At 30.6% G+C, this 11455-nt stretch overlaps 1 protein-coding gene across 1 annotated transcript; it reads left to right on the top strand.

Moving 5' to 3' along the window:
• The first annotated feature begins 1816 nt into the window (after nt 1–1816).
• LOC134690690 (polyadenylate-binding protein 1-like 2) lies at nt 1817–11455 on the top strand. Its single transcript, XM_063550699.1, has 6 exons — nt 1817–2200; nt 6477–6703; nt 7582–7772; nt 8898–9013; nt 9771–9837; nt 11216–11455. The coding sequence occupies exons 2-5, from the start codon at nt 6538–6540 to the stop codon at nt 9829–9831; spliced, it is 534 nt and encodes a 177-aa protein (XP_063406769.1). The 5' UTR covers nt 1817–2200; nt 6477–6537; the 3' UTR covers nt 9832–9837; nt 11216–11455.

The following is an 11455-nucleotide window of genomic DNA, read 5'->3' as shown; positions in this document are numbered from 1 at the left end:
ACAAAACAAACACCATATATTGTTATTAATATGTTTAATGTACAATGTACTAGATTTTTGCTACAGTTTATAATAAAGGATAATAACCTGTGTTATTTTCACATAGTATTTGATCTTATTAAAGAAACTAAGAGAGTTTCCTTTTTATTACGATGAAGCTTAAGTTTCTATACCAGAAATATAATTTGTAAAGCTTGACTTTTCAGTATTCAGTTGAAGGATCTTGAATTTTTATATTCGTTGGTATGGATAGATAATTGATAAAATGAGAGAGAAGCTTACTAACAGGCAACATAACACTATAATAAGTTACGGATAAAGACCAATATGACCACATGAAATCCTAACGACATTATATTACCAATTTGAATGAGTGTATGCAACACAAACATGTTGTAGGAAACGTAAGTTACACCTGTAGCGTTGTTCATTAAAAGAAAAACATGTGTTAAAAGTTGCATTCAGATCGATAATCATTGCAGGTGCATGTACATTTGTACAAGGATAGATAATATTTATAAAGGTGGATGTTAATAATTTATAGTGGAAGTTTTTTTTCTCATTTGCTTTTCCCCCCGACAAATGAGTCTGTAAAAATTGGGGCCCCTTAGTTGTTTCCCTGGGCAACTAAGGGTTGATGTAACAGGTGATTGTTAATAAAATATGTTACATATTAAAAAAAAAAGTTGCATTCAGTGAAACCAAAAAGGAGAGAATAGTTTGTATTGCAACACATTAATTTAACATACCATGTTGTCTTAATTGAATCATAATCTACAAATCACTATAATTCAGTTTATTAACTTTAAATAAGATAACAACAAGAATATTCTTTCACATCCAAAAAATCGAATTAAAAACGAATGAATAATAGCAACATTCTTTTTTATGCCTCTTTTTTTATGGTAGGTGTCTAACGAAATTAGTACATATATATGTGAACTGTCCCTGATGTATGTCAACCTCATACAAACACATCGAATCGACTTCTGTCCTGTTTTCATCCGAATATTCTTTACACATTAGTTCACATTAAAAGGTGGACTGTGAACCACGTTTATTGTGTTGAACATATAGATGACTACTCAGTATTTAACATATATAGATTCGTTACTGATTTGGTCATTGTCTGTCTTTTTTTTTACAAGACAGTTTGGGAAAAACCAAAAGTATTAAAATAATTATATGTAAGTCAGCAAAATGGCAATATCTTTAATCAAGTTGTCTGTTGTTAGATAATGTAATTACCGCATTTTAATAGATCAAGTCAAATTCCTCTAGATGCAATAAGTTTTTTATGAGCTAAATTGTTCCAAAATCTGGATTACTCGATCAACATCGTTTTCATTCATAACGTTTCCAAATATTCATCACAGATCCCCTGAGCTCTTCAACATCAACGGCAGTGCTAATAACTTTTAACCTGCAATCAGTCAGATATTGTCGAAATAACAACAACATAAATATGTTTTTGCACTATTGGCCCTTGTGAAAACGAGGTTTGCTGTTACCTCGCTTCCATATTGAGCAAATCCAAATGTGAATATTTTGTTTGTGAAAGTTCATTTTGGGGTGTACTTCGCGATCTGCATTTCATATCGATCGATTTCTTTGACTAATCAAAGATGATGTTTAGGATTTAAACAACTACACGATAAAGTACCGGTGGTAAATCACGTTTACAAAACAATATTTATACATTGTCGGCAAATATATAATTGATGTGTACTCTCTACAGAGCAAAAAATGAACGGCTAACGTCGCTTGCTGTCCAGTTTCTTTTTTTTTTTTTTTAAACGATTAATCTTTTATTGCACATTTCTTTGCTGTTTAACAAATTACTCGACTCACAGCATTCAGCCGGGTATCCCTGTGAATTAGTTACTGTTTAACCAGGGAGATTATACAGTAAATTTATATTCATATGTATATATATATATATATTAATTATGATTAGTTATTATAAATACAATACATTGATTTTAACAATTTGTCTAAGTTCTTAGTTCTGTGGAGGTCATCATAATGTAACGTAAATACGGAAGTTGTACTATTCATTATCCGATGTTGGTTATAATTTAATCATTGACCCTTAACCTTGATCGGCATAATCTCGTGAAAATTGAGATGATCGAATGATTGAAGGATAACACGTGGAATGATTTCATGAGCAAAGGATCTAAATTGAGTATTTCTAAAGGTGAGTTTTGTTATATTCCCATTGACTTATGATAAATTGATCAAGAAGGATTTTTTTCCCTAAAATATTAGATATTTTCCAGTAATTAGACAATAAACAGTACGGGGTCAAAAATCATGTCCTACAGGTAATCATTGACCATGCGTCACATTTGAACATCTTAAAATAATACATTTGTTTACATTTGAGTTTTTCTACATAATATATATAGTAATACAGAAGAATGATCATGCGCAATAATACATTATGGTTATTATATTTTTTTATAAACATCATTCAAAAATCTACTTGTTGTTTTATCAAGAAGTTTCATATTTTCATAATGTTGTTTAAATTCTGTTTTAAATATTCTATAGACATCAACATTGTTTTGTTTATACTCTGATGCATATGTAGATTTATGAATAGAGAATAATATTACAGTGAGAAATAGATTAATGTCATAATAATTTTTATCATATATTTTGTAGCCTAGTATTAGATTTTTGAAGGTGATTATGTGTGTTCCCATTTTTATTTTATCAAGGAGTATTTTGACCTTTTTCCAAAAGTTTTTAAAGTATTTGCATGAAATGAAAAAAATGTTCATAGTTTTCTAATTGGTTGCAAATATGGCACTGGTCATCATTTTTCAGATGCCAGGTGTACAATAGTTGTTTACAAGGAAGTATATAATGAAGTAACTTCCATCTGAATATTTTTAGTTTGTTTACTTGTAAACTATTGAATATAAAGTTCAGCATTTTGTACAAATGGCTTGATGAATCTAATTTTAATTGTGTTTTCCATTTTAGAAAGCCAATGGGTGTTTTTTCCAGCATATAACATGAGCTAATACTTTTATAAATTTCTTTTGATGGAAGGTTTTCAATTCTAATCAATTTTGTATTATTTTGTGTTTTTAAGTATAGCCTTTTATCTGTTGTAACTTGAGTATTGCGCGAGTTATCTGATTTCAGTATCATTTGCCATTTTGTTGGTATTGCAGCTCTTATTCTAGATATTTCTGATATCCAGTTGGATTTGAGGGTCAATTTATCTAATACTGCCTTTTGTGATATATTTCCTGCTTCATCTATTATATCATTAATAAATAGTATTCCATTGGTTATCCAATGTGAGAATATTAAACATTTGTTTTGAAATTTTATATGTTTATATGTTTATTGCCCCATATGTATTGTTGTCTTACATTAATAAAATTTGTACTGTTTCAGAGATATTTTTTTTTATCTTAAACCAACTTTTGACTATTTCTAAATAGAAAAGAGGGATTGTTTTACTGAGTTTTGGGATTGCTCTTATGCTACCTGGATTCATGTTAAATAAAGAAAAGTTTTCTCCAAATTTATTGAAAAAGAAAAGGGGGATGACTTTCCAGTTTGCAAATTGTGTTGATGTTAAACGTTTGACCCAGGATAATTGTATAGCTGATAAAAAATCATCAATGTTGATCATTTTAAGGCCTCCTTCCAAGTAATCTTTACATAGCGTGATTCTTTTAACTTTTTTCTTTTTTATTACCCCAGATGAAGTTGTAAATCATTTTTTTTAAATTCATTTAAAAATTCTTTGGAAATGGTTGTTACTGATGCCAAGAAAGTTAAATTTGGTAAGATGAGAGATTTAATTACTGTTATTCTACCTATCATTGTGAGATTTCTTCTGTTCAAGCTATTGATTGTATCTTGAGACTTTCTTAGAATTTTTTCAGTATTTAATTTGTCACATTCATTTTTATTTAGTCCAAAGTATACACCTAGGGTTCTGTATTTCATCTCGATCGATTTCTTTGACTAATCAAATCTAATGACTAATGATTTAAACAACTACACGATAAAGTACCGGTGGTAAATCACGTTTACAAAACAATATTTATACATTGTCGGCAAATATATAATTGATGTGTACTCTCTACAGAGCAAAACATGAACGACTAACGTCGCTTGCTGTCCAGTTTCTAGAGCTCGTACACATATATTTTCCAACAATGTATGTATAAATTATTCATGGATAAGCAAAAATATGAATATTATTATTTTTATCAATAACAATTTACCGAGTACTTATATTATTTAACATTTATATATAGAACGGATTTTTTTTCAGCTGGCTTCGATTCTTTTATTATTTTATCACCATTTGTAATTATAGGGAAAACGGTACTATTTATTCTGTCATAGGCGACAATACTAACATTTTCTAAATTTACCAGTTTTTATAATAAAAACCTGGATAAAACAGATATGTGTGGTGTTAGTACTTTATTATTGTATTCTACAAATTGAAGCCAAATAGTATCATGACCAATTTCCAACGGAGCTTGTTAATGTTATCCATGCCCACCGTCATTTTGCACCAAATTTATGAAATTATGGAAGCCTTTTTGAATAATTCTCTAGAAAATATTTCAATAGGTTTTAAAATTTATATTGTAAATTTACACACTGCAGTTATTCATAGATAGATAAAAAAAAATATATTGTACCCTTACATCCAATCACAGCGCTCCTAAGTTGACTTCCTTATAATACATAAAACTCAAGCAAAATGATATACAAACAAAACACACATATGAAAACAAACATACATACATTACAACAAGACAAAAAAACATCAAGCGCATACATAACGTAAGCAGATAAAACCAGAAATACTTTACAAAATGTTTAAGGTGTTCGTTACTTCCTGGTTTATTGTTAGTTTCTGTCAGTTTATCAAATGTAATTTTTATTGGGGGGAAAAGGTAGGGGAGCTAGTAAAGGCTGTTTATATCAAATTTTGAGTTTTAAAATTTCCTTTGGTATTCTAAGCCTCTATAAAAAAAAAAAGCAAAAAGAAACACTAGAAGAATAAAAATGCTGAAAGGACAATCACTGAGTGTATTTATTTATATCATATCACTAGATATTATCCGTTTTGACATTTGTTACAGCTCAGGTTAATTTAATAGACTTTACCTATACACTAATCGCATAAGACGTAGTTATCACAACCTCTTTGAATTTGGCGGATTTGAATTGGCTTATTTCTTCATTATTTTGGCTCAAAGTTGATGATTAGAACGCCATTGACGATTCGTATGAAGTCGAAACCCATATCTGACAAAGTAGATGTTAAGCTAGGTATCTTTAATGGATTATATATAAAAATAAATCAACAATCTTTACTTTAAAAAAAAAATTCAAGCAGGCCTGGGTAGTGTTAGTTATTTTTTCTTGAATTCAATTTCAATCACAAAATATGTTTTTAATCACAACATATATTCTTGATAATAATCACACTTCTGGATTAGTGCATATTGAGGCATTTCATTGCTATACATCTTTCAAATAGATTATGTTTTCATGTTAAGTGTGTACCTATAAAAACGGACTCAAGGGGAAAATAGATCTTTTTAAAAACAGTGCAATGAAAGGTAATGATAATTTGTCAAATAAAAAATGTATGATTTTGTATCAGAAGATGTACAATTTTTAACATATTTTCAGAAATGTTCTTGATCTAACAAAAAACAAGGCAAACATGCCGTTAGTTTTCTCGTTTGAATGGTTTTGCATTTGTCATTTCGGGGTCTTTTATAGCTGACTATGCGGTATGGGCTTTGTTCATTGATGAAGGCCGTACGATGACCTATAGTTGTTATTTCTGTGGCATTTGGTCTCTTGTGGAGAGATGTCTCATATCATTTTTTCCCTATTAGTCATAAGAGACTTTCATCCCTCGTGATAAAAAATCTAAACCTTGTAATTGCTTTTGTTCATTGTCTCCCATCACACAAATTCCTATTGTTTATGTTATCACTGGGGAGATTGACATCGTAAACAATAAAACACTTGCAGAGCTCATAGCCGGTAAACCGTAATACAAAAATCCACAGATTATACACTTGAGAAATAACTGTAGATGTAGGACTTTACCAGAAAAATGGAAGAATAACTATCTATAATTTATTGTTATTGTTTAACACGACCTCAGTTGATCATGAAAAATAGTAGTTTTAGGCGTAGATAAAGAAAAAGATTTGATATTATAACTACAAAATTGAAAAGACTAGGATTGAAGATTGTTCAATGAATATACAAACTATAAATGTTACCCATGTAAGTATACGCGAGGTTTAGGTAAACCCCAAATTGTTAAAAAAAAAAAAAAGGAAAGAAAAGAAACATAACTGAAAGAATTCATCAACTGATTAAAAAAAAATCCATTTTATATAACCTTCAGCATTAAATGAGAACAAGAAATATACAATTTTAATGTAAATGTTTTCTAGCAATCAACAGCGCCATATTTCCACCTACGACTAATATCAATCCGGCTGGTGCAAATACCCAATGGCTTCATTGTGTGTCGGAAATCTTCATCCAAATGTCACCGAAGCTATGTTGTTTGAGAAATTTTCAACAGCAGGTCCAGTCCTCAGTATCCGTGTCTGTAGAGATATGATCACAAGACGTTCACTTGGTTATGCTTATGTCTGGTTTCAGCAGCTAGCAGATGGTAACGATTTCAAAGTTAAAAGTTTGGTTTGAATGATTAATTTAGTCTGTGTTTTTTCTGGGTTTTTTTCCTGTAATTTTGCAACAACGTATTACGGCATCTATATAAGACAAAGAAGATCACAGTCATCTTGCTGTTTTGTAATAAAACAATTGCTTTTACATGACAGTAGTTTAAAATGTCACCACATTGACAACGATGTGTGATCAAAACAAGTATACAAAATAGGTAAAAATGTTAAAAAAAACTGGGACACAGCAGCCAACACCGTGTTGTAAACTCATTCACAGACTGAATCTATCAATAAAAACAACACAACAAAAAAAAATGCCTTTTTCCTTTAACTTGAATTCAAAGATTGTTCAACCTAAATCTCTTAGAAATGAGTGACGAAATATGGAATACTAGATAATAGAGGTCCAACAACTGCAAAACTAAAAGTCGGCAAAAATAAAAATGATAGATCCTAACAATTAAAAAAAAAAGGTTTAGAATGTGCGTATAACGTATAAAATTTTAATTGGATTACAAGCTGTAGCTGTATTTGTACAAACTTTATGAATTATTAATGCCTCAATACTCTTAACTTTACACTTGATTGGTCTTACTAGAGAGTCATAAGTGAATGGTTTAAAACCGAAACGAACGACTGGGGTGCACAATTATAAACCTTGTAGCTTTAATGAGTTTTAAAATTGGTAACATGTTCAGAATAATCAACCAAATGATCAATTAATTTTATGTACTGAACAAAACAAATGCAAGAAATTCAGAGGACGTTGTCTGTTTTGAAAGAATAAAAACATATGGACGAAGTCGACGTGTATGTACTAGAAACGCATTTTCATTAATCAAGATGAAATTGATATATTTTGCAGCCACAAGAGCCCTTGAAACATTTAACTCTGTCATTATTGAAGGACAGCAAATAAGAATCATGTATTTGAAAAGAGATTCAGAAACGGGGAATGGTGGCAATAACATATTTATCAGAAATCTTGACAGAAGAGTTGACAATAAAGCATTATATGATACTTTCTCTGTCTTTGGGAATATTTTATCTTGTAAGGTAAGGCATTCGTTGTAATCATCATCATCATCATCATCATCATCATCATCATCATCATCATCATCATCATCATCATCATCATCATCATCATCATCATCATCATCATCATCATCATCATCATCATCATCATCATCATCATCATCATCATCATCATCATCATCATCATCATCATCATCATCATCATCATCATCATCATCATCATCATCATCATCATCATCATCATCATCATCATCATCATCATCATCATCATCATCATCATCATCATCATCATCATCATCATCATCATCATCATCATCATCATCATCATCATCATCATCTTCATCATCATCATCATCTTAATCATCATCATCATCATCATCACCATCATCATCATCATCATCATCATCATCATCATCATCATCATCATCATCATCATCATCATCATCATCATCATCATCATCATCATCATCATCATCATCATCATCATCATCATCATCATCATCATCATCATCATCATCATCATCATCATCATCATCATCATCATCATCATCATCATCATCATCATCATCATCATCATCATCATCATCATCATCATCATCATCATCATCATCATCATCATCATCATCATCATCATCATCATCATCATCATCATCATCATCATCATCATCATCATCATCATCATCATCATCATCATCATCATCATCATCATCATCATCATCATCATCATCATCATCATCATCATCATCATCATCATCATCATCATCATCATCATCATCATCATCATCATCATCATCATCATCATTATGATTTTTAAACCTGTAATCAATGAATTTGTATACGATTTTTCAAGATCTTTTTTACGGCCGTTATTACCTATTGGATAGTTACTGGAGTAATTTAACGTTATAAAAAAAAGGAGAACTATTTATTTATTTGTACTAGAAGAGCAACGGTCGAGAAAATGAAACATTGTGGGTAACTGTATAGCCTCTCACATGAAACAATGTCCACTCAGTATGGTTATCAATAAAATACCGATTTGTGCTTTCATTACCTGCTCTAAATATTCTGTCGTTTATACCTTCTTAGCCACAACTAATTATTTTGTACCTTAACACTATTTGTAAATATCTATTTATTAAAAAGATTGTCTGTGACGAGCATGGATCCCGAGGATACGGATTTGTACATTTTGCGACAGCAGAGGAAGCAAAAGATGCAATTGAAAAAGTCAATGGAATGTTTATAAATGAGAAGAAAGTGTAAGTAAAGTTTGTATCTATTGACATTTTGGATGTTTGTATGGATGTTTGTATGAATGTTTGTATGAATGTTTTTATAGATGTTTGTATGTATGCATGTATGGATGTTTGTATGGATGTTTGTATGTATGTATGTATGAATGTTGTATGGATGTTTGTATGTATGTATGTATGGATGTTTGTATGGATGTTTGTATGGATGTATGTATGAATGTTGTATGGATGTTTGTATGTATGTATGTATGGATGTTTGTATGGATGTTTGTATGTATGTATGTATGGATGTTTGTATGGATGTTTGTATGTATGTATGTATGAATGTTTGTATAGATGTTTGTATGGATGTTTGTATGTATGTATGTATGAATGTTTGTATAGATGTTTGTATGGATGTATGTATGAATGTTGTATGGTTGTTTGTATGGATGTGTGTACGAATGTTTGTATGGATGTTTGTATGGATGTTTGTATGAATGTTTGTATAGATGTTTGTATGTATGTATGTATGAATGTTGTATGGTTGTTTGTATGGATGTGTGTACGAATGTTTGTATGGATGTTTGTATGGATGTTTGTATGGATGTTTGTATAAATGGTTGTAATGATGATGATGATCATGATAATAATACTTTAAAAACAGGTTGAGGAGGAAGAAGGGAGAGGAGGAGAATAAAAAAAAAAACATAAAAAATTTATCTAGAATTCGATTAAACATAAACATCTGCCATCAATATAATCTGTATAATAAATATTTCAGGTCTGTCACTTTTGAAACGAGTGACTACGACATCCAGGAGGATACGCAAGAAGATTATTAAAAAAAGGTAAGATAAGATTTTTAGTTTGAGATTATGGTGAAAAAAAACCACTTTTTAAATGCTTTTGAAGTGCCTTTTCTGGATTTACCTCCATGGTATATGCATTAAATCTAATTAATTTGTCAAAATTCAATACCATATCATGCAATTCATTGAAGTGCCCGTTAAGAAGTACCCGAGAAGAATCAAAACTAATCTATTTAATATGTTTGTTTTTGTTTTATACTGTTTAGATGTATAATTAAAGAATGCAAACCAGACAAACCAGACAAGTGTAACACGTCGCGTATAAGTAACAAATACCAGGAACATTTTATATCATGAAAACGACACCGACCCTTTTTAACCCATAAAAAAAAATTAGAGTCCGCGTTGTCATGCAAACAACAACTCCCTTAAGGTTGAACCATTTATCAGAATCAAAGTAATAATCCAATTGTCAATGTTTTGGACAATAAAATATGTTTAAACTTTTTAGAATCAAAGCAATAACTGTTTGATATTGTCTAGATATAGAGATGCTGTATTTTTAACAGTTTATTGCATCTCAATTATCCAAGTAAACTTGACATTACGTTTGTTATCCGACCTACAAGGTCTGATTCATGTTACAATATTTGCCTTGAAGTTAATTAGACGACGATCGACTTGTTTCATCTCATTTAGTTTGTTATGATCAAGTCTTCATTTTAATGATCTGTAATGTCATAGAAGAATGTGGAACATTATAAAACTGTTTAAGCCATTAAAATTTCGGTATGATTTTCAAAATAATGAGTAAGATGTTCTCAATTAAACTGTTTTACACTTGTCAAGTCAGTCCCGTGTATTGCTTGTTATATGATTTCGGTTCGTTTACAGTACAATTACCTTTAATTATACCTCTGCCGGAAACTCATCTCAATGGCATTCATACAAGCTATTTCCTTTTATCAGATCTAGATCAGATTTCATATATAATATACAAAAATACTCTAAATATCAGCGCAACAATGTTAAATCTTAAAATTTGCGGTTTCTCATTTTGTTCGTGTCTCCCCGGAAGAGGCCTAGTTTTACGTTGCAACGTAAGAAGAATATAAGTAATGGGTCAACTATATTTGTTGTATGAAAGCATTGATAGCTGTACATGTCTTCCTGGCATGGTTCATCTTACCATGACCTCATTTTCATGGTTCAGTGGTCTTTGTTTAGTTATCTTGGTTAATGTTTAGGTTATGTGACAGTTTTCAATAAAGCTTTATACTTAGGACTATCAACATAATGTCAATGATTAGTAAAGATGGCGAGACGTTTCAGTGGGTGCACTCTTGTTTTGCTAGCTAAGAACCTACCCCATTTACACATTAATATATTCTTATATGTTCGAATAAATATTTTTCAGATCCTACAGAATGATGAAGCAATAGCCAAAGACGAGGCTGACACTGATAGAATAATATTAAATGGTCCGAAAGATTCCTCTTTAACAGAAAAGAAAGGTTGCTGCTCTTGACTTTACATACATTCAAATACTATGTGACTGATAGCCCTCCAAACATTTAAATACTATGTGACTGATAGCCCTCCAAACATTTAAATACTGTGTTATTGATAGCCCTCCATACATTACAATGATTAAAGC

This window comes from Mytilus trossulus, chromosome 11 (assembly GCF_036588685.1).
Source record: "Mytilus trossulus isolate FHL-02 chromosome 11, PNRI_Mtr1.1.1.hap1, whole genome shotgun sequence".
NCBI classification, from domain to species: Eukaryota; Metazoa; Mollusca; class Bivalvia; order Mytilida; family Mytilidae; genus Mytilus; species Mytilus trossulus.
This window is presented reverse-complemented; position numbering and strand designations above follow the sequence as displayed.